Source organism: Scaptodrosophila lebanonensis, unplaced genomic scaffold (assembly GCF_003285725.1).
Source record: "Scaptodrosophila lebanonensis strain 11010-0011.00,11010-0021.00 unplaced genomic scaffold, SlebRS2 tig00000024-arrow-pilon, whole genome shotgun sequence".
Taxonomy (NCBI): Eukaryota; Metazoa; Arthropoda; class Insecta; order Diptera; family Drosophilidae; genus Scaptodrosophila; species Scaptodrosophila lebanonensis.
This window is the reverse complement of record NW_022060538.1, coordinates 21,850,919-21,874,849: the sequence shown is the minus strand read 5'-3', so window position 1 is coordinate 21,874,849 and position 23,931 is coordinate 21,850,919. Positions and strand designations below refer to the sequence as shown.

Sequence of the window (23,931 nt, the reverse complement as noted above, 5' to 3'; positions counted from 1 at the left end):
GAGAAGCGCAGAGGAAGGCGGCCACAATATTGCTGGATATGTGTTCTTATTGCGCTATGGGTTTCTTAGTATCATTCTGAGTGGTTATTGTTTTCTCCAGACAAGATTCGTTGTTAGTTTTAAGAATGTATTCCACATAAAATGTATCACGCTTAAGGCAAATTAATATAGTAGTATAAAAAGTATAGCAATGGCGCAGTGCTTAAATAAATTTGCAAAACCGTATCTATTTTGCAATCGATGCGGTTTGAAAAATAAAACATTTCCCATACAAACCTCAGCCCCGCCTTTCACCCATTTGGAGTTCAAATTCTCCTTGCAGCTTCGTAGCTCTTGCCATTTGGCCGAGTGCAGATTACGGATCACAAAACACCATTTATCAGTCAGCAAAGACAGTTCGTTGCAGATTTCAATTGAAATACGGAATATAGCGCAATGTCAATATCTGTTCAAAGTTAATCGCGTGGCCCAAGAAATATATGTAGCTATATACATATGTATGTATGTATATAATGCAGCTATAAAGCTGCTGATGGCATACAGATGGTGTGCATGTATGTGTGTCTGAAATAGATTGCCAAAGAATATTAATGAACCAGTTTTCGCAGCTGCTGCTGTTAAAACACATTAAACAAATAAACATTTCCTATACACATACAATGTAGGCATGTATGTATGAGAGGAATAGATAGATGTGTTTGGATTCGTTTTAAAATTTATTTCAATTTTTAAATAACTTGACAATATGTTGTTGTTGCTGTTGTTGATTTGTATATCTTATATGCTGGCTGATGGGGTTATTAAATTGCAAATAATGTAATTTACCATTAATATTTATGTAATATTAAACTAATTCACAATCATTTGAATATAATGTTTGTATGCATGTATGTTTGTATGCTTGTATGTATATGTATAAGTATAGAGAGGATACAAAGGTCCTCTGGGGTTCTTGCCATTCCATCTGCTCATGTGGGTGTACAATTATGTATGCATGAGTGTCATTGAGTTGAGTGTGTTCACAATCTTGTTTCACTAATTTGTTGAATTCTCCTTCGATATTCGACAAATACACGTAAACGTAAACGAAACGAACTTAATCGAAGCAAACTAAAGCGAACCGAACTGAACTGAACAGCAGACGCGGCTGCCAATACACATTAATTGATGACTTTGTTGTCGTATTTGAATTCGCACAAAGTATGTTTTGTGTTCTCTTGTTTCTGCCGACACACAGGTCGTCATCACAATTCCTCTTTATATTACATTACATACATCGAAGGTATATAGTATATAATTTAAATATAAGTATATATGTATAATTACATGCTTTAGCAAACATTTTACTAATTACAAAACCGACACTAGAGTAGTAGTCCCAATCGGACTTTCTGAATTTCAACCAGCGCGCTTTCTGAACTATTTTACAAGTGTTTATCGCATTTAATTCTTAAGCATTGCAGTCGTAAATTGTTTTCTTCTTCTTCTTCTTGTTATTCTTCTTGTTGTAATTGTTTCTGCTTCTCCTCATAATATTTGGATGATTTGACATTTACAGACATCTTAGGGGGAGGGGGTTTGGTTTAGTGACACGAAGCACTATCAAAAATTATGCACGATTTGGTTATCATTACAAAACAAAACACAATAGGCGGTTATTATGACAATACACAACAGGCCGGAGGCAGACACACCAGCAACATGCTTGGGATAACTCAATTAAAAATAAGTTCAGTATAAATTAACTCTCTATACAAGTCAAGTTCAAAAATGTCTAACGATGTCGTTTGTTGCGGTTCGCTGCCCAACAGTTGGTCGATCAATATTCTGGGTTGCATGTTGCTCTGCATACGCTCTCTCTCCTGGTAGTTAGATAGATGGATGAATGGTGTGTATATAGTGATGATGGTGGTGTGTGTGTATCCTTGTATGAGTAATGCAAGTTGTTTCGTATGCCTTTAACAATAACCAAATCGCTGTAATTCTCATCTGGACAAGCTGTGCGATCGCTCGCGGCTGCTGCTGCCCGAGGACAACGGCTGCTTGCTGCTGCTATTGTTGCCCACATCTCCGATGCGCTGATGCGCTGGCAGACGATCGAAGAATGGATGGCGCAGTGCCTCACCTGTCATGGAAATAAGGAAAGCACAAAGTTAGCGAGTGTCGAGTGGCCGTTTGGTTAGTGAGCCACTTACCTAACGTGATGCGGGACGAGGGCTCGTATTCCAACATCTTCTTGATCAAGCTGAAGAGTTCGCAGTGCTCCTCGCTGTCGCTCAACTGGCACATAAACAATGGCATGCAGTTGTCGCGGACGTAGCGGCCCGCACTGGACTTCTCGTCCCAGTCCAGCCTACCATGATAGAAGTACTTTGTTTTGGTTTTGCTGTAAAGAGTATGATTGCTACACGTTAAACGATTTCGGTGAAGTGGACTGCGCAAAGAAAATTGTAAGCATGAGCAGCATTTCATTACCGTGCCATGCGATATGGTATCTGCCCCAATATGCGGTCCATCATGGCCAGATGCTCCCGATTGTCGTGCGTTTGGAAGAGCGTGTTGCCCAAATAAAGCTCGAACAGTATGCAGCTGCAGGGATGAGATTCAAAGAAAATGTTAGCCACAAACTACTAACTCGATTATAAACGGTGCGGAACCTACCCTATCGACCACACATCGCAGGGCTGAGACCACCCCAGTTCCAAGATAACCTCGGGCGCGCGATAATGCCGGGTCGAGACAATTGTGCTGTGGTGCTCGTGGTCGAAGGTGGCCGACCCGAAGTCTATGAGACGCACATCCGTGTTCTTGACGCGGCGCACCTCGCAATTCTACAGGGTAAAAGAGTATATCACTTAGATTGGAAGAGACGATTGGAAATAACTGACTTACCAGCTTATGATTATAGTGAGGAGTGTATTCCGAATCGACGAATAGTATGTTCTCCGGCTTGAGATCTGTGTGCGTTAATCGATTGTCATGCAAGAATTTCACAGCATAACATAATTGATAGGCCATGTGGCGCACTTGGTCCAGCGGATAAGGCTCGTAGTTGTTTTCACGCTGCAACAAAGCCAATACAATTAAACGAGTGGACCCTTAAAGCAAGCACGACTCGGGCATACCCTCCTAATTGGTAGCATGAGCGAACATTTCACCGATTTTCTAACCGATATTAATGCAACTTCAGGATATAATACGGTGTGTGATTATAGAAAGCTAATAAATACCAATTTGATATCAAAATAATTCTTCTTAATAATCTTGCTTGTTGCATGTTGAAAAGATAAGTCTACAGAGCAGGTTTTGCTAACCTAAGTGTTAAATGTTAAAAGTTTTGGGGGTTCATACAGACGGACACTGATCCGTCTCGTATATCTTGGCCAAAACTTAAGGTTTACACTTGCCAGTATACTTTCTAGCAGTAGTATTCAGCCCTCACCGGTACAGGGTATAATAATAAGTGCACCAAAATAATCGTTGAATACATACCAAGAAATCGAAAACACTGAGTCCCAACATTTCAAAAACTATGCACATATGTCCATGATAATCAAACCAGTCAATCATTTTGACGCACAAACTAAAATGGATAGAGATATGGATTAGTGTCTAGCTGTGGGAGTTGGAATTTCTAGCTCTTCTGATTATACTCACTGATCACCATGCGGATCCTTCTGTGCTATTTTCTCCAAAGCATTTATCTCCAATTTTGCCGCCTCGCGGTATTTCTCCACATTCTTGATGATCTTTAGGGCCATGCAGTAATCACTGAGTTCAGAATGAATGATTAGTCAGTTATCTGAATGGAATTGTGGAGTTAAATAAAACTTACCGCTCCATATCCTTGACCTTAACCACACGTCCGAAGGTGCCTTCGCCCAGTGTGGCCATGATCTTATCTGAAATTTGGCAAAAAGAAGGCCATTTGTAGTGCTCGGTTGGGAGGAGGGTAACAGCTTCTAAATAATTGTTGGCTGTTTCGTAAAGTTTCTCTTTTGTTCTTTAAATCTAATCCTGTAACTGTAGTAACTGGGTAATGGTGAGAAAGGTTTTTAGCAAGAAACCCGATACTGAACTGCACTCTAAACCAAAATGTGCGGAAAAAGTTTTCATTTTCAATATTATTTCATTAATCATGATGTTCCGATCATGTCAAAGTTTCCGGGTGTACGAGACGAGTGTAAATTCAATTTCAATTTTCAAATTGAACGCAAATCTGTCTACAAATTGAGGTTTTGCTTTTAATAGGTTGTTGTTGTCGGAAAAGACAGTCGTGTGAAAATTTTAAATAAATTGAAAGTAATTCCAAAAATAATGTGTCAAGGCACGCGACGCGCTTCGTGTTTTAATATTTGTTGCTGAGGTTGTCGCTATTATTATTAACGTTTCTTTTGTTTCTGGCTCTGTTCGGTTGTCTTTGTTGCTGTTACTGTTTCGGATAATTACGAAATAATAAAGAAAACTTGGAAAAGTACAGAAACTAACTATAAGAAAGTTACAAGATGTAGAAGAGAGTGAGAGTGGTGTGGCAGTTTTGTTTTAAGTTTGTAGAGGCATTTTGAATATCATTTTAAGTCTGTTCTTTCTGTTTGGTTTTTTGAGATAAATAAATATGGGAAAAATAAAAACAAAAAATTGTCACGAACATCTGTGATGGAGAATGTCTCCCGTGTGGTAAATTAAGTGACCATCAGCATCATCTTGAATGACGGGCTTTGCTGTCTGTTTGAGCGAGCGAGAGCGATCAGTTGACGATTGGAGGGTAGGTGGTTGTTGTTGTTGTTGTCGTAGTAGTTGTGGTTGCAGTTGGGTGCGATGCGTTGCAGTTGGATGATGGGTGCATGATTAGCCGTTGATTGGGCGAGAAGAGAACGTGGGCGCGACGAAGGCGATAGAGTAGCGAAGAGGACGACGACGACGACGACGATGAAGACGGCGGTGACACAGGATTTTCGAGTTTTGTTTCAACGATTTTGGTAGTGGGTTGCAAGCCGTTGTTGTTGTTGTTAGGGCATGGTTGTTGTAGTTGTTGTTGTTGTAGTTGGCAAACACAGACATTTTCAGTGTGCGTGAGTGGCAAAGTATGTAATTTGAAAGAGAGAAAAAGAAACAAAAAAGAAAGAGAAAAGAAACAAAAATCAGGAGCCCACAGTGCCGTCGTTGTCCAGATTTTCATATTGATAGAGGGCAGGGCCAAGGCAGGCAGGCAGGCAATTAGTTCACAATCCGGCAGATAGTCCCACGATGGCACCACAACATACATCCATCCAAATCCATCCCAATCCATGAGTCCAGCGCATTCGATCCAATCCCAGTCGATTCGTTTGTAGAGTTCATCAAACGCGAATTCAATTAAAGCGCAGCAAAGACATCATTCCGATAACCAACCATAACATCAATTCATCATCAACCCATCATCATCATCATCATTGTGATTTTCATCATCATAGTCAGAAAAAACACGAGAAAAATACGTTTCGTTTGTTCGATAAGAAAATTAGTTCGGACAAATTTTTGAGATTTGTGTTTTGCAAAAATGGTTAAATTTGTTGTTTGTTTTCTTTTTTTTCGTATAAAATATAAAACATATATCATATCATATACATATATAGCGCATAACATATATATAGGAAATGCACTTAACAATGTGCAAATTTGTATTATTATTATTATTTTTTTTTTTTTGTGTGTTTCGGGCAACAAAAGTTCAACAAAACAAAATCATAAAAAACGGGCATAAATTAATTGCAGTAGCTGCTTTTTTCATTGGCATGGTAAAAGAAAAATAATTAATATTAAATTGTGATGCTAAAAATATATGCGTGATTATGTTAATGTTAATTGACGAAATCTCGGAATTCAGAATAGTTTTCATATTTCTGAAAATGTCTACATTGTCAAGTTTTCTTACGTTTGAGAGGAGGAGAGAGATGAGAGAGCAAGAGATCAAGAGAGCGCGGTGCATGCAATGCGTGTGGGCCGACAAGCTTAACAACATTCTGTCTGTCAATATGCTATGTTAGTTAACATTTTGGCTCAAGAACATAACGCGAGACTGTTAGCAGTACTGTTCTGTTCGTTTCATGGTTTCAGGTTAGCAGTTTCTGGTTGCTTTCGATTGCGTGTTAGGGATTGGCGCCAACAAAGCCGAGGGGTGAGTAGTTGGTAGTTGGTAGTGGCAGGTTGCAGCAAAGTAGTAAATACAGTCCCAAACAGGACATCCCAGTAGTGGCTTACAAAGGTCGAGAGTGTCTTTGGAATGCGTGACCTATGGAACAGGGCCGAGGAAGTGGCGCTCTTCGCCAGCAGATAATGATCGTTCTGCTGGTACTGCGACAAATACGACTGCTGCTGCTGTTGCCTTTGCTGCTGCTGCTGGTGCTGTTGATAGGCATCCAAATGCGACGTTTGCTGTCGCTGATAGCTGCTGAGCGAACTGCCCAAGCCACCTGCACCACCCACCGCATTCGAACGACGGGCGTTGCCCAGAACACTGCTGTAGGGATCGTGCAGGTAGGAGGAGCTCGAGCTGGGCTTATATGACGACGAGGTAGCGCCATAGCGATCCAATTCGTTCAGCACGGCAGCGGTGCGAGAAGTGGCGCCCTGGTAGCGCTGCTGATACTGCTGCTGGCGTCGCGCATCCGCCGCCGCCAAACGCGCCCCAATGCCGCCAAAAGCTAGGGCGCCCGAGCTGGCCGAGTGCATGAGGCCGCTCCCGACATTGGAGGGTCTGTATTTGGACAGGTCATTGTTATTGCGATCTGAGTGGAGGAGAAAACGGCTCTTGGTAGTGGCGGTGCTGCTGCTACTGTTGCTGCTGCTGCTGGCTGTCGCGGACGCCGCTGTTGCCGCCGTGTGGTTTAAGGAGTTAGCAAGAGCAGAGGTGCTAGTGGTGGAGCTAGATGTGGTGGTTGCGGTGGCGATTGAGGTGGTAATGGGACTAGTTAGAGAAGTGCCATTAGTCGCATGGTTAGTTGTGCTTATTTTTGTGGGAGGAGTGTTGGCCTTGTCTGTTGTTCTGGTGGCTGTTTGTGTGGTGATGGTGGTGGTTGCTGTGGTTCCAGTGTTTTTGGTTAGTCGCACATCTTTTGCGCTGTCATCATCATCTTCGTCATCATCAGAGCTACTCTCTGATGTGGAGTCGCTTGCATCGCTATCGCTAGTTACTTTTTTGCTGCGCGATTTCTTCTTGGGCGCCTCCCTTGGCGGTTCGTCCGTTAGCGCTACTTTCTTTTCTGCTTGCTCAGCGGCCGCTGCTGCTGCTGCCGTCGCCGCCACCGCTGCTGCTTCAGTCTTCCTTTTGGCCTCTGCCTCCGCTTCTGCTGCCTGCGCCTCCATGCGCTTCACACGTTCCTTCAATTCTCGTCGCTTGCGCATGCGCTCCTCAAACTTCTTGGCCTCCAGGTATTGATTATCCTCTCGCAGGAGCAACAAAATGGCAGCATTGTCTTCTGAACTGCGATCATCAGCCAGAATCTCGCGCTCCTCGGCTGTTAGCTCCGTACTCGGCGCGGGCTGGTCTCTGCGTCTGTGTGCAAAGCGGCTGCGCGAGCTCTGCGATGGTTCGGCCGCCTCAACTGCAGTACGTCCGCCCCCGTCCATTATGTCGGCGGCCAACAGACTCTCCATGGTCTTGTTGCGTCCATAGCTACGGGGCGTACGATTGGAGCTGGTGGCACCATTTTCTGCATCTGCAGCACGGCGACTGTAGCCTCCGACACCGCCATAGCGACTTGAGGGATAGCCGGCGGCACCGCCAGCGCGCAGTGCTTCGTGCTCTCTTTGGGGATACCGGCCGGTGTAGTCCACTGGATAGTTTTCGTCCAGTAGTCGCGTGCCGCTGGTCAGATAACCACTGTCATTCGAGTCGCCCATGTAGCGCTGGCGTTGGCTGCGGAGACGGTAGGGTGTGCGCTCTTTTCGATCTGAGGCGGTGAAGGAGCTGGACGACAGCTTTGACTTGCCAAGCTGATGAGATGTGGCGGAGCGCAGAAGGCCTCCTCCTCCGGGACCATAGTCGTCCGGTTCCAGAGTCTTGTCACGATCCTCTCCATGACGATTACGCCTACCTGCGGTTCGTTCCAAAATATCTGAATACTTGTTCTCCAGGCGCGAAATAGCTGACTGTTTGCCGCCGGACCCCGACCCCGCTGCCGATGATGTGGGCGTTTTATCTTTGTCCAAGAGGAAATCGCGACGCTGTGCGTCACAAAGAGAAAACAGACAAACATACATGGACAGTCAGTCAGCCAGTCGTTCATTTGAAGAAAAGAGGAAAGTGCTTTTAAGCGTTGCGCTCGTGTGAAACCAATGGAAACGACAGATCCAACAGCGACCCAACAGCTTTGGAAAAGTGTGGAGCACGCAGTTTTACGCATGGCCTGCTCCGCCTCCAGAGCTAATCTAACCACCAACAACCCATTTACCCATTTAAGTTTCTTTTTTTTGGCAATTACAAATTACAGCTTGGGTCGCGACTCGGGCTTCCCCCACAATTTAGGCGTTTTCACTGAAAGTTGCTTTCTCTCCGACCAGACTGCTGACTAACTAGCTGGCCTCCTAGGTGGGCATCACAGCCACACACAATCTAAACAAAAGTCCACTAGTGTGCCGCCGACCTTCAAAGTTTATATATAAAATACAACATCGAAAAGAATCGTGAAATCGTAAAATTGTGAATATCTTTTTATATGCACAAGAGAGCCGGATTCGAAAATAAATTTGGCGGCGTAAACGCACAAGATATACAAGTAGAGAAGTACATATAGAAATGAAAATCAAAGTGTATATGTATATAAAACACCTCGGTACATAGCATAAGGCCTGCGCCTATATGTGCTTGCAAAGTTGGGCTGCCCACCTTACTAGTGAAGCCCCATTGGGCACTGTCTCTTATGTCTCCCTGCCTATGCCAGCCGGAATTGCCAACCATGTTCTGACAGATCTGGGGCAGTGACTTGTGCATGAGTCAGAGCACCTATAATGAATGCACAGCACAGGTGCGAACAGTTAACGAACTTCATGCCCAGCAGTTTTGAAATTCTTTCCAAAATATGTTTGCGTGACTCATGGGTTTGCTCATTGGTTTGTCGTCTCCAAGGGTTTCTAGCGTGGAATACTAACATCGTCGGTTGCCACAGCCGTTCTGCTGCTGCCTCCGCCCAGGCCGCGCAGCAGGGGCTTATAGTAGGCGCCCACAGGGCTGAGGTGCGAGCGGAGGCGATCCAGCGCTGTTGATCCTGTGGCAGTTGTTGTGCTGCGTTGATAGCGACCTGTGCTGGGTTGGTAGCCGAGGCCGGCGGTGCCTAGACCCCCACCACCATAGTAACGTCGGTGCCGATCGCTCATAGCGTCTTGCTCTTCGCTGCCGCCGCCGGCAGCGTTCTGATAACTTCTTCGGTTGGAGTTGGAGGACTTTTCCGAGCTGCGTCTGCGCCTGCTCTTATCTTTGCTTCTCTTCTTATTATTGTTGTTGTTGCTGTCATTCGTTGGAGTCTTGGATTCTTCCCGATTGCTATGCTCAGGGCTTTTACGATTTTCACTGCTCTCCTCAATTAGGGGCGCTGCACTATAAGAGGGGAAAATGCTAGTAACGATTCTTTGCAGAGGATTTTCTACGCGATTAACATATCGATTGCGACGAAGTCTCGCCTTCGGTTTCGGTTTTCCACGCGCCTCGCGACGAACGCGCTGCCACGACACGTACCAAAAATTAACTGAGGGAAAATCTTTTCAAGAACCATACGACAACGAAGAAGCACGGAAAATATTGAAGAATCTTTTTTTATTTTTGTGAAAAGTGTGAAATTATTGCGCACTTTCCACACAAGCGCAACGAGCGCAACTGAGATGGAAAGTGACCGACAGAGGGAGAGAGAGAGAGAGAGAGAGAGAGAAAGGGAGAGCGCGCACATGTGTAGAGAGTGGGTGGGCGATCTATAGAGGGGAGCTTTTTCTTTTGTGTGCATTTGAAGGCGCACGAAAAACACACGACCAATTATATTGCATTTTGCATTATTGTAAAAATTCATTTCCGACAATTTACAAAACAGGGAAACGATCGCCAGTTATTTGCAGTCATAAATCGCTTTTCTTGGAGGAACAGCCTTGAAGACCCGTCGAAGCAGGCGAAGCTATGAACAAAGCGGACCAAACAACTACGCTGTATTTTGTATTTTTGAACGTCCAACAACAACGTTTTGTATGCGTATTAATGAAAATTAATGAAAAGGAAGTTGCATTAAACGAGCAACGCACAAGAAGAATGAAAAACTGAGAGGAAAATATCAACGGGGCTGCTGCATTGTAGAAGCGTTTGAAAATGGCTCTCTAGAGAGTCCATTTCGGAACGTCGAAAGCAAGAAATGGAAAAGTTTGAAAAGGAAGACAGACAAAATGTCGATGAAGCAGACAAACTGGCAAATAGGCGAGTGCGTGGCGCAAAAATAAATTCTGAAAGCTCTCAAAGCTTCTGCCTTCTGCTTTGCGTTGCTTTTCGAGAGCATCATCGCAGCATTTCGATCAAAAGTTTCTAATGAAAAAAATGTCCAACAAAAGAAAAGCTATAGCCATACCTGATATAACAACAACATACGCAAAGGCACATATGAATAGGAAATGAATCCATTGACTGTGGAATACTCTATGCACAGTGAACGAAAGTTGTATATTTCGAGCGTTCTCCATTTTATTCATGAAGTTCCCATGAAGGTCTAGTTATGGTAAGCAGGAACTTAAAACACCAAAGCAGCTTTATGTGGGCATTAATTCGGGTTTCTCAAATTATATGATTGGAAAGAAGTCCCTCAGTATATACATATATTTATTTATAAAAGCGAGTGGCAGACTTTCTGAAGCCCTTTCTTAACAGCCCAATCCGAAACTGTGGTACTTCATATAAGTACATAGTTTAGTTAAATAACTATAATTGAGGAATGGGAATCTTTTAATACGTTAATTAGCAAATTGAATTGGAATTGAAAGGGTTACAATAGTTCAGTTTCTTGAACGGACAAAAAGCAAAACTTGATATGATCAACAATTTCTCTGAAGGCCATAAAGAAATGTGTATTCCATTGAAGTAATTTTGATACTCATGCACCACACATGATTTATGAGCGCAATAACCAAAGCTATTTGCGCAAATGTGTAGCAAATAAAAAAGCAAAAGCAGCACTCGTCAAGTCGTCAAGTGTTCGAATCAAAGTTCACTTGGAATAGTTTTGCAATTTTCCACACTTTTCACAATGGTCAGTAGGGGGCTGGGCTAACGCGTTTTTGTATTAATCCCTGCACTACAATGTATCTGCAGTGGTGTTTACATAATTGGCCCGGTCGCGGCACGCGGCTAGCGAAATGAGAAACGAAGTCTGCGCGGACGGACGACGACGGACGGCTACTATGACTGCGACGGCGACAAACAAAACACAGAAAGGAGCTAGCGGAGCGAAGCAGCGCGTGGCTGCGCTTTCTGGCTGCAACTAAAAAGCCAATTTACTCGCTGGCCACTTTCCTTTCCTTTAATTAAGCAAAAAATAAATGCAAATTAAAGGCGCGCCGCTATTTGATGAGCGCTACATTTTGACCGAGTTTTTCAATTGACGAAAAGCGGAATAAAAAAAAATTAAAAATAAATTATAAATCTTGTGCAGATTTTTTCTGCATCGATTACCGATTGCGTTGCTGCTGCTGCTGTTGTTGTTGTTGCTGTTTATTATCAGGTCGTTCGCTCGGATTGCGTCGAAAACGCTGCAACAGACTGTTACAGCTCTCAGAGAGCAGTTGCGTGACGCTGGCTGCAGTCGCGCTTCGCATGTAACGTCGCTGTTGTCGCGGCTGCGCTGTTGGCGCTGCTGTTACCGCCTCTGCTGCAGCAGTAGCAACAGAGTCGGCAGAGGCAGCATCGGCAGCAGCAGCAGCAGCTGTTTTCTTGCTGTTTTCACTACTACTTGTATTATTTGGCAAGATCTTTTCGCTTTTCTCGCGATGAAAACGATTCAAAAATGTTGCCATTTTTTTCGCGTGGGTCTGTGGCGGCTATGACGACAATGTCGTTGTCGTTGTCGCTGTTGTTGGTTGACTGGCTGACTAGCTGACTGGCAATTTGTGGCTTGGTGGTCTATTTCATGAGTTGAACAATTCCTGCTTGTAGTTTTGTTATCGTTGTTGTTGTTGTTGTTGTAGTTGTTGTGGTTGTTCTGTACCTGCTATACAAGTATACATATGTAGATATTGTTCTGCATTGGGCGTTTGCATATACTTGTATAATATATAATATATGTTATAGAGAGCGTATTATGTGTAAAAATAATTGAAATTGTAAAATATTTGGCAGCTTCGACAGAAATAGACCCACACAACAGAAACAGCGCGCGAATTGCGACGAAGAGCAGCCCCACGAAGTCAATTGCAATTGCAAATCTTCCTATGCCAGTATCTGCATTCTGCAATCGCAATCGCAATTCAATTCAGTTCCATTTTATTTCAATCTCAATTCAAATGCAATTTCAACTCGGTCGATTTTCAATTGTGGCATGTTGCTCCTCCATTTGCCAGCTTCCAAAACTTCACGCACTTTGAAACATTTGGCATTCAATTCGAGCGCGAGCCGTTCTCGACTCCTTTTATACACAACAATCTGGCCAATGGTTATGGCATTTATTGAGACACAACAAGCCGAAATAACCGCAACATTTACGAAAGCGCACGCTAGAAATACTAATTATAAAAATGGAAATATCGCAACGTTTGCCGCAGAAGATGAAGACGAAGGCGTCTGCGGTAGACGACAGCGCAAAGTAGCCGACGAGTGTGTGCTCAACAGCAGAGGGCACAGGCACAGGCACGGGTACGGGTACGGGCAGGCAGACACGGCCCAGACCAGAGATCATCAGAGTACACTAAACACACACGCGCACTCTCAACACGGAGCAGCGATCAGAAACAGGCCGCACTGCCGATGTTTGCGGGAGAGCTGCTGCTCAATGACGCTACAATCGGTTGCCCCCTCGATGCTGCCACTCTGCGGCTGCGACTGCGGCTTCTGAGCTGTGCTGTGCTGTGGTGGCTATTGTCTATTATTGTTTGCTGCGGCAGGAACGTAATACACGTACATAATAATAATAATACTCTTTCCCAGAAATGAACTCTTTGTTACAAATACGGAAGTGTGGGCGCCAATAGGCCAGAGTATAGGCATTCGGTATAAGAAACCGATTTATACAGATAGCTACAATATAGAAAACCTTCCACATTGAATACTTCTTCGAAGTAATATTGTCAGTTCCAGTATTTCCTACCATGCTACGATATCTTTGGAATGGAATGGAAACTCGTTCTCTAGTTGGTTGCTTTAATTTTCCCTAAATCTGGGCTGGGCTGATTAAATTCTAAAAATATTGGAAACAATAGGAAACAATTCTGTTTTGTCTGTGAGTCACCTTTACAAAAAGTTCCGAAAGGGTATTTGCGTATCTGAGCAAAACTTGGCGCAGTAACAGTTTAAACAGACACTTGTGCTGTTTATCTTCTTGGATTTATAAAGAAATGGCTTGCTGAATTGAAATTCAAAGACTCAAAAAATTGCTGTCGATGTCGGATTGTACAAGTAAATATACTTCGGTTCATTATATCGTTTGTTTATTTGGGAAAGAGTATTTTAGCTTCGTCTTAAGCTTGTTCGTGCTTCGTGTTAATGTTTTGAAAATTCTAAGGAGAGAAAAGCGCAATCTCGATCTCTCTCTTTTTTTTCCGCCTACGGTGTGGTTGTAGCATTTGCTCGTTTCTTGCGATTGCTATTATTTTTAGACCAGCAACTAGCCAATTTTATTTGGCCAGCGAGTGTATTTAGCATCGTTTTTGTTTTCCTTAAGTTATTAAAACCACATTCAATAAAAGTTTAGTAATTTCTTAAACAAAACAATATTTAATAGCTCGGCTATGGTTATTGCTGTTTATGTTGCTTCTTGGCTCACGGCAGGCGAACAGAAAAAACAAAAAAACATAAAGTAAACAATGGAAAATGTAAGTACAAGTATGTATGTATGTAGCTACATCACATCAAGTGGCCAAACGCGCATATATTTATAGAGGCGCAAAATTGACATTGAATTTTTGTCGATTGTGCAACGTTGTGCTGGCAACGCCGACGTCGACGTCAACGCCAACGGCGGCGCTGACAGCGCCAAGTGCAAGACTTATCGACATAAGACGGTGCTGCGCCGGTGGTGGGAGTGAGGAGAGGGCCAAGTGTGGCAGCAGCTTTGACGTTTGAGGGTCTTATTCTTGAAGCGTTTATGCTCGACACACACAGGAAGTACGCATACAGCAACAAAAATTACTTGGCCCCCACGTCCATCTAGACTTCGAGAGCGAAAGAGAGGGACAGAGAGAGTGTACGGACCGTTAGACTCATGTTGCAAAGATTCGGAATGAGTCTTTGGAGTCGGCGTGCGCCTTTTGTAATACCCTGTACCCGAAGGCTTAAAAAGTTAATTCGATATAGACAGAACAAAGCATATCCGGGCATGACGAAACAACTCGATATAAAAGTCCCATAACCTGTTAACGTGTTTGTGTTCTACACCTAATTCTGTTTTTACACGGTGATTGGTTCCTTATCTCTAAAGAAATACAAGTATATATGCAATTTTTAATTGTCAAGCCGTGTTATATCAAAATCGTGTAAAAAAAAGACCGTGTAAAACAGAATGGTCAATACTATCCATAATCTCAAAGCTTTATATGCAATTCATTCCAATTGCTTTTCCCAAGAAAAGTTAAGACCGATCAGAATCGGTGGAAGTTTTTCTTTTGTCGTTACAGGGTGTCTTCGGAATTGCTCGACTGCAACATTATTTCTTGTACTACTTTTTTTTTTGTTTGCTTGATGAGTCAGCGAACTATTTTCAATGCGAGAAGAAGGCGTATTAGTAAGCACATTCAGGATGCAAGCAATTCCATGCCCAAGAAACACACAACACGCAATACAAAAAACATTTAGAAACGAACACAACAATGCGAATCAGTTGGGACTCGTTTTTAGAATCTACCTCGATGAAATGCATGGCAATTGCGGATTTGGACATTTCATTATGCTGCTGCTGTTGTTGTTGTTGCTGTTGCGTTGAGTGATTGTATATGACAGAATTGCTTTGTTGTAGTTGGTGTTGTTGTTGTTGCTGCTGCGGTTGCGGTTGCAGACCCAACGACTGCTGCGTCTGAGGCGGCGGCGCATAAAACAATTGCGTATTTGTGTTCGGATCGTATTGAAGCGCACCCGCGGCGTTGCCGCCGACAGCTCCAGTTCCCACTCCCACTCCCACAGCCGCGGAGGCAACGGCATTCACGAACTGCGCATGCGGATGTGGATGCACATATGGCGGGTGATGTTGCTGCTGCGGATGTTGCGGCTGGTACGGCGACTTGACCACATTAGCCCCCATGTGCACTTGCTGGCTGGGCGGCTTGGGATACAAGTACGGATCGAAAGTTTGCAGCGGTTTCCGTTCATGCTCCGGCGGCGCAAATGGCTGCTGTTGTGGTTGCTGCTTGGGCAGATTGTAGTAATTGCGACTCATCATGCCGAGAGCCAGGTGGGGCGGTGGCTGCTGTTGTTGCAGAAGCGTGGAGGGTCTCTGGGCCGCACTAAACGATGCGGAGTGCGTGAGTGGGGCGCCAGAGCGTTGCTGCGGCGGATAATTGACCTTTGCATAGCCGTACATTTGTGGGGCCATGCCTAGGGTCGGCAGAATATGTCCGGGTTGCGGCTGCGGCGGTTGTCCGAATTTGTTCTCCTTGTTGGTACTCTTTTGCAGGAACATGGACAGCCCGGTCGCTTTTGGCGTCTGCTTGGCCAAATGCGATGAGGAGTATGATTGTTGCAGCTTGTTTGGCGGCTGTTGCTGATGCTGCATAAACGGATCTGTGGCGCCGTTCATGGCAGAGCAGGCGAATGAGTTCCAGTTCAAAAATGGACGTTTGTGCTGCGGATAGTGGTGTTGGGCTTGCTGTTGTTGTTGCTGCTGCTGCTGTTGCTGTTGCTGAAGAAGTTGCTGTTGCTGCTGCTGCTGTTGCAGCAATCGCTGATAGCCCATGGGCAGCTGGGACGTAGAGTTCGACTTTCCAATGGGATAGTTGCACTTTTGCTGTTGCTGCTGCTGCAGCGACTTCTGCGGATCGTAGAGCTGCACTGGCACGGGTATCTGCGACTCGTTGCCATATTTGGCTGCCAACGTTGTGCCGACTGCGCTGTTGGCGCCAGCATCGTGTGCTGCCAGCTCTTTGTGTTCACCCGCTGTCAGGGACTGCGACATGGCCGCACTGTTGTTATTGTTGTTGTTGTTGTTGCTGCTGTTGCTTTTCAACTTTAGCATGTCGTTAAGACATTTTTCTAGCTTGTTATCGACGTCTTTCTGGCGCTTTGTCCCAGCCGTCGTCTCGCAGTTGGCAGCTGCCGTGCTTTGGCTTTGTTGCGCCTTGCTGTCAAAAGTTGCTGTGCTGTTCTTCTTTCCCGGTTGTTGCTGTTGCTGTGACGTCGTTGTGGCCACTGTTGTCGTCGCTGGCGCAGTTGTCGCCGCTGTGGATGGTGTGGGCGTGCTGTTGACGGTCGCAGTGGCACACGTGGAGGCTCCTGAACTGCTCGAGGGGATGTGAAACGAGGAGGTGAACTTCGAAAGCTGCGGTAGATGGGTGGTGCAGCAGTTAGTTACTGTGAAGCTGCTTGTGCTGATCGTGCTATTGCTCTTCTCAGACTTGCGGTCCAGAGAGGATGAGTCGGTGGCCGACTCTGAAAGCGGCGTCACATCTGGCACTTGTGGTGGGGGAACTTCCTTGGCCTTGCTAGTGGATACAGACAGCGCCGGCTCTGTGGGACGTCGAAAGAGTGCAGCACAGCGAGGCGAGGGTACGCACGAGCTGGAGGAACTCTTGTGCACGCCACTCTGCTTGGCCATGGGCTGAGGCTGTTGCTTGACTGGCTTTACGTCATTGACCTTAAGGGGTTGTTGCTGCTGCTCCTTACGGGGTTGCGGCAGAGGCTGATGGAGTACCTGCGACGGCGTAGTAGTAGATGTGGGTAGGAGAATGGCGGAGTTGGACGTGCTGCGACTGAGAGCAGGCAAATGTTTCATATAACACGGTATGTGCGTGCGACTAGAGGTGCGGACGAGGTTGTTGGTGCCTGAGCCGGGTAAGGCGTTTGGACCCAACTGTGGTACGTGCGTCATTGAAACGCTTTTGTTCAGAAGCTGCGGGTTCGACGCCGGCGCTGTAGTGTTCGGTAACTTAACGGGCACTTTGCTAATAAAGTTTGCAGCTGTAGGCGTCGTTGGAGATTGCTCATTGCAGATTAGTTTATAGAGATCGTCCTTGGTCACGGCCTGCCGGACCTTGAGATCTAGATGTGACAATGAAGCGTTCTTTTGCAGTTTATGAGGATGCGGCTGCGATAGCTTTTGAAGCTCCTTTTGAGCTGCTTCGGCTACTGTGGGGTCGAAAATGGCCAACTTCTTCGCCGTCTTGGCATCCACTTTAAAGGGTTGACCAGCATCGCCTAATTGTGCACCACATATTTTCTCATAGTTCCAGAACGTACGCTTCGGGGTCTGACGCTTTTGTGAGCTGGTCAGATTTTCGCTCCAGAATTCATTCATTAGCTGCTTATTAAGTGAGAGATTTGATCCATTTAGGCCGTTGTTCTTCAGTTCTTGAGGGGGCAGCTTGACACTAGAATGCAGCGGCATGAATGGATGTTGTTGCTGCTGTTGATGCATTGGCATATTATTGCTCGAAATGCTGCGCTGAAGCTTAGGCGTGTCGTTGCCTGGCTGGGAAAAAATCGAGGGGTAAGCAAGACGCGGCCCTCGATTCCCTTGATTGTTGTAGGCGCTGACACCGCTAGCAACGGGCGCAAAATGAATCGAGGAGGATTTGGTCAGACCGAGACCACCGAGAGTTCCGCTTATCTTCGGGTGACCTACATGATGTTGCAGACCTGACGTCTGCGGCGTCATGCACTGTTGCGAATTGGACTTTGACAACGGCTGTTGCTGTTGCCGCTTCAGAAGATCTTCGCATTCCTGAAACTCCTTGTGCAGCTTACGATCTATTTCACTGTAGTCGGGCAAGCTCTTTAGATACATGTTCATCATCTCAATTTCCGCATCGTAGAAGTTCGCGTCCAATTTCGCACTGTTTGTTACGGCCGCCGTTTTCTCCTGCAGTTGCTGTTGTTGTTGTATGATCTTGTCAAGGTCGATCTCGTTCGAAGCTGCTGGCTTAGAAGCAACATTATGGATCGCCTCCTTGGATGCATTACTACTGCTTGAGATCGAGTTTTTGGGTGCGCGGCAAGGCACAGGCGGCGGGGGTGAGGCTGACGGCGAGCTGGAGGACGACAGCGAGATGCTCGATACAGGACTAGAGGCTATAGTAGCCATGCGCGCCGGCAACACTGGTACGCCAGCTGAACCACTTGTAATGACCCCTGTAGCCGCATTGTAGGCCAGTGGATGGTGTTTGCGAGGCAGTGGTGGCGTAGATTTTGGACTGCCTGGCAGCGGTGGGCGATTCTTGCGCAACGCGAGCGGTGACGAGATGGGTGATCTGACGGCACACTTGGTTTCCGGTATGCTAGACGAGAGCACGGACGCGAATTGTGGCGACACGACCTGAAAGAATTGCTGGCCGCTCGAATGTTGCGGTGGTGGTGGCGGTGTTGATTTTTGCATGTTCGCAGTTTCTTCAAGTTGTTTTAGAGACACGGGCAAAGCTGTCGGCGTTGCCGTGTTCGTTTCAGATATCGAGACCGAGGCCTTGTCGACATCTTCACTCATTTAAGCTTGCCCGGTACAAAGAAAGCGCGCAGGACCTGCTTAAAATCATGTTCAAGAATTGTATGTGTGCGTGTGGTATTCGTGTGTTTTAACTTCACAAACGGCGGCATTATTGAAAAATTTCAATATTGAGTAACAAACATATCTCAACCATCGATTACAAAAATCGAGGTAAATTCTAATTGAATTTGAACAGAACACAAGGAAAAGGATCGACTACCTGACAATAATGTTAACTGGACTGGACGTAACTGGACAACACCATGGCCACCAACCTGTAGATACTGTTCCGGTATCTTACTGTTCTTCGGTACAACTATCTTTTTAATAATAATGATCTTGTCACCCTCGATCTTCGTTATGGTTATGGGAACCCCAGGCTGTGGACGCTGAGGCTTCGCTACAGCTGGGTGGTTGACGGTGCGAATTACTTGCGGTCCTGTCAGAATACCACCTGGACTGGGCTTAACAGCCGGCGGTGTTGGCTTCGGTTTCGGTTTTGGCACCGCTGGCTTGTGCTCCTTGTGATCGCTGCGCACGATTGAGAAGTGATAGAGAGGCTTGTCATCATCCAATATGCTTTTCTGTGGCGCTGTCTTGCGCTCCACCTTCCGTAAAACTACACCCAGCATGGGAGCCTCTTTTGGCTTGACTGTGATCGACCCTTTTGGTGGCGATACACGCTTAAGACACACACCGAGATTGGCTCCCACAGGCGGTGGAGTTTTGGTTCGATGCACCATCTTACCACTCGGTATTTCACGATAGCCGTTTTGATCGCGTGTCTGGCGCGGTGGTTCCGTCGGTGGGGCCGTCGGATTGGTGTGCAATGTCGGTTCGGGTGCCACTAATGGGGCGGGACCCGGAAAAAGGGCAGTTAGGCTGCTGCGACGTCGATTCATGTTGGGTGCAGACACCGTCTTAGTTAACGGAAATTTAGACTGCGGTGGAAGCGTGTCATTTTGCGGTTCAAGGACCGCGCTAGTAGTGCTGCCCCGACGACTGGCTGTCTTGCTGGCATGTCGTGAAGCACTGGCACTCATGCTGGCCGAATCGATGCTACTCATGCTGCAAGAACTTTGAAGACGATCGGGAGCTGCACTACGCTCGTGTTGATCTCGTGCCTGCGGCGAAATAGAACGCTCCCGGTTTTTGGAACGCGCCTCACGAGCACGTCGCTGCATGCGTAGCAGCTCAATAGAGTCGGCCAAATGCGAGTTGCTTTTCGAAGGCTCGCAGCTGCCGGGAGACGAAGATTCCTTGGAGTTTGGACTACGTGCGTTCCCAGCTTCACTTGCGTTTAGCAAATGCATCTCCATTGCATCATCCAGAATGCTGGGCAATGAGACAATACGCTCACGGGGCGCGGCATTCGCAGGCAATACACCCCGAGTAGGTGATTTAAGGCTTTGCAAATGTTCCTGTCGTTCCAACCTCTGTTGGTCTTCCTGTAGCTTGCGCTGCCGAGCATTTTCCACTGCAGCCAGCACAGCCTGACGCTGAGCCTCTTCTTCAGCAGCAGCTCGTGCCTGGGCCTCAGCCTTAGCTTTGGCAGCAGCAGCAGCGGCTAATTTTCTCGCCTCTTCCTCAGCACGCTGTCTCGCTTCTGCCTCAGCAGCAGCACGAAGATTGGCCAACTCTGTGGCCGTCATTTGTTTGATACTCAGTCGACGCTCCCCGCTTATTGTCAGCTCGATTTGATTGCATTCCGACTTGGTGCTGAGGTCGGGACAGCCCAAGGCTATTAGTTCACTCAGTTCGTGGTTGGACATTTTGGTACCCGCTACGCACTGCTATTTCGGTAGTTTTTTTTTTTTTTTGAACCAGGGCAACCACTAAAAAAATGTATGTCTGAATTCTAAGAATTTGTTATCTAATTTTTCACGATTTTTGGGTTTTTCGTTTTTAAAGAGTCCCCCGAATTGCGTTTGGTTTGACTTGCTCTGCGCGACTCGCGTCGCTGCTGCCGTTTGCTATAAAGAAAACCCGCCCGTAAGTAATCGCCGCATCGCAGCAGAGCTACATGCTCAATGTCAATGTCTCATTGGCATTTTGGCAAATGCATTTGACGCCGCTGCTGTTCGGATCAGATTGGTTTCTTATTCGATCAACGCCAATAGATGTTTCCTTTGCTCGGTTTATATATCCAATATATATCACCATCTATACCCACAAGACTTGTACCTTCTATACTCGTACATGTACATGTTGTATATATCGGGGTGTTTGTTTTGGTATATAAAGCAATATATACAAATTACAAATCGTAAACAGCATGAGCTCATTGATGGCAACGGCGCTAGGCAGAACACGGCAGCAGCCTGCCAATTTTTCTCTTATGCCCCCGCTGTTGGATCCCCGACCTGACAACATCTGATCATCAGCTCTACCTTTGGTTTACGTACAGATTATGCGTCGGGCGCACCATTGGGTGCTGGAGTGCCAAGACTTTGTGCCCAAATGAGTGACGCCCCTGCCTGTGATATATGTGTTTGCCTTCCTCCGTGTGGGTCGTTCGCTTTCTTGTGTTCTGTTCAAAATCTGTTTTTATTTTTAACAAGAGACAACGCACGCAAATTGGCGCAGTCGGCCATAATACGAGCTACGACTGACGCTACCACCAATAGATACAGTGAAAGCTCTGGCAATGAACGATATACTCGTAGTTCGACGACACCCTTGGCACTTGCAATACACTTGTATCTATGACCCTGATAACCTCCTAAAAATCAAACTCAATGCTGCTAAGGTGATTCATAAATACACCTATGTAAGGGTGGCGTTGGCGCATACTGTATTTTTAGAAGTGGACATTATTCTCAAGTGATTATCATCTGGTTTTCTTTAGCATCCTTTAACAGATTTCAAGATAAGTAGAAAACGCAAAACTAAAGAAAACTAACTTACATTTTTACTTTAACGGGAAACTGATGACATGTTATGAAATGTTAAAGATTTTAGTTTGGTTACTACTTTTGTAGTACTTGAGATTAAAACAGACTTGAATTATCCGTGCAACTTGAAATTGTACTTGAGATTAAAACAGACTTAAATTATCGGTTCAAGCGGAAATTGTTAACAGATCCATTTAATAGCTATATAGTTTCTTCAAGCGTGAGATTGAAAACGGACTTCAATTGTTAACTTTCTTTCTTTCGCCACTAGGTTTACTAACTAGCTTCGAACTTGGAATTAATAATATGATAATTATATAATTGGTCAACTTTTTAATTGGACGGCTAAATGAAGATAAACCTAACAAGGGAGGTTCATTGTTTAGGACGCTCACTCCATGAATACGCGTATTATTGGCTTGTGAAGCGTTTATTGCCGAAGCTTTTACTGTATCTGTATCACATTTTGCTAACTGCTTGTCAAATATATTTGCACATACACACGTGTACACACACACACACGCACAATCACGCCAAGGGTTCATGCTGGCCATTTTGTTATTATGGCAGAAAATTCGAAAAACTTTTCCACCGTAATTGGTTTTTCTCATATGGCCATTGTATACTAGATGTGGCACATGTACTATATCTTGATTATTGTTGCTGCTTGTATCATGATTTTTCGCTATATTTTAGTGGAAATAATGTGGGCACTATAAATAAATGCAAACATTACAAAAATAGCCGATGAGGAAAATTAGAAAAAACGCCAAGAGAAGACGCTGTGGAGCGGGCTGGTGAGGCGGAAAAGCTCAACATGATGTGTCCAATGCTCCTAGCCTGCTCCTAGGCTGGCTGCCTTGATGATTAATCTGGCGATCGGCAGCGCCTGTACATACAGCTATATACTACATGCGTATATACATAGAATTGTACATGTGTGTAATGGTGTGTATTTATGTGCTCCAATTGTTGTTGTTATTTGAATAGTTGTTGCTGTTTGTTAGTTTTGATTTTTGTTTTGATTCGCTGACGCGCTGTTGCCGTTGCTCTGCATCTTTATCTTTGCGTTACATTTGTATCTGTGCATCTTTTTAATTGCAATCTTGGCAGAGCAAAGTTCAGACTCGATTTGAGTTTTTACATCTGCTGCTGGGGCTGGGGATGGCGATCTTCTTTTTTCTTTCCTATGTTGCTTTTGCACTTTTATTTACTGTATTATTGCCCCTCCTCATCGCTTTCTGCAGTCTATACTCGTGAACTGTGTGATTTGGTTTTTTAGTGTTAAAATAAATTAAGCGCCGAAATGGGCAACATTGAAATTTGCGCACTTTTTCACACTCGTTTAATTTGTATTTCATTTGATGTTTTTCGGCACTTTTGTAGTTGATGGCGACGGCGATGGTGATGGTGATGGTGCCCCTTTGTTGCTGCTATAATGGTTTGGCTTTTAATTTTATTTTTAAAACACTTAAACATTTCTTTTCCTTTTTGCCGTTTCTGTTTCTGTTTCAGTTTCTTCGCTGCTCTGATTATGTCACACACACACAATACTCGTATGTTTTCAACAATTGTTTTTTATGCAGTTGCGTTTTTCTCAGCAGTTCCCTCTGCGGCTGAAAAGCCGCCTATCGCGCGTGTCTATATCTACTACTCATGTATATATGTGGTATTAATATGCACATATAGCATATCTATACATAGGCCTACTACTATGCTCCTTTCATTTACACATTTGAAACAATTTCCCTAAACTAAACACACGTATACGCACATACACACACACAGAGATAGATATATGTATATATCAGCAGGTCCATAAACAAATTTGTTGCTTTGGCTGATGAAAATGTAACGGAGCAGATCAGGAAGCGGTGGGACGGTACTTGAGATTACCGTTCAGTTAGACTTTTGTACGCGACGTTCGAGAAGAGGCGTCGAGGATGACGACGACGCGAAAATGGATGGCACAACACACACAACCGACGACCGACAAATGAAGATCTGCTTTTGCTTCTGTTTCTGTTTCTGAATCTGAATCCGAATCTGTGGCCGCTGTTACTCAGAATGTGAAAATTCTCGTTCGAAAACATTTTGAGTAAATTCTGCGCGCAGCGCGTGTATTTATAATTTTCCAATGGCGGCAAGAGTAGTTTTTAGTCGAGGCGAGCACGGAAGCAGCCAGCGGCAAAAGTGTT

The 23,931-nt window shown here is 45.1% G+C and overlaps 2 protein-coding genes across 2 annotated transcripts; both read right to left on the bottom strand.

The window, feature by feature from the left end:
- Positions 1 to 697: 697 nt before the first annotated feature.
- On the bottom strand, positions 698 to 20,816 carry LOC115620735 (AF4/FMR2 family member 4). The gene is given in 11 exon segments (XM_030514121.1): positions 698 to 2,125; positions 2,196 to 2,404; positions 2,476 to 2,589; positions 2,662 to 2,831; positions 2,893 to 3,063; positions 3,493 to 3,583; positions 3,658 to 3,771; positions 3,836 to 3,902; positions 4,650 to 4,725; positions 15,057 to 18,844; positions 19,111 to 20,816. Coding segments are annotated over 11 exon segments (6,441 nt in total). The 5' UTR covers positions 20,612 to 20,816; the 3' UTR covers positions 698 to 1,985.
- Positions 8,246 to 13,940, bottom strand: LOC115620734 (transcription activator MSS11-like). Its single transcript, XM_030514120.1, has 2 exons — positions 11,678 to 13,940; positions 8,246 to 9,574 (listed from the first exon to the last, which is right to left on the bottom strand). The coding sequence occupies exons 1-2, from the start codon at positions 12,016 to 12,018 to the stop codon at positions 9,112 to 9,114; spliced, it is 804 nt and encodes a 267-aa protein (XP_030369980.1). The 5' UTR covers positions 12,019 to 13,940; the 3' UTR covers positions 8,246 to 9,111.
- Positions 20,817 to 23,931: the final 3,115 nt, after the last annotated feature.

Excerpts from the sequence above, each read along its gene's own strand:
- LOC115620734 (XM_030514120.1), bottom strand. The coding sequence starts at position 12,018 with ATGGCAACATTTTTGAATCGTTTTCATCGCGAGAAAAGCGAAAAGATC. Across the intron at positions 9,575-11,677 it reads CAGCAGCAGCAACGCAATCG|TGCAGCGCCCCTAATTGAGG; the intron begins GTAATCGATGCA and ends CCCCTCTTATAG.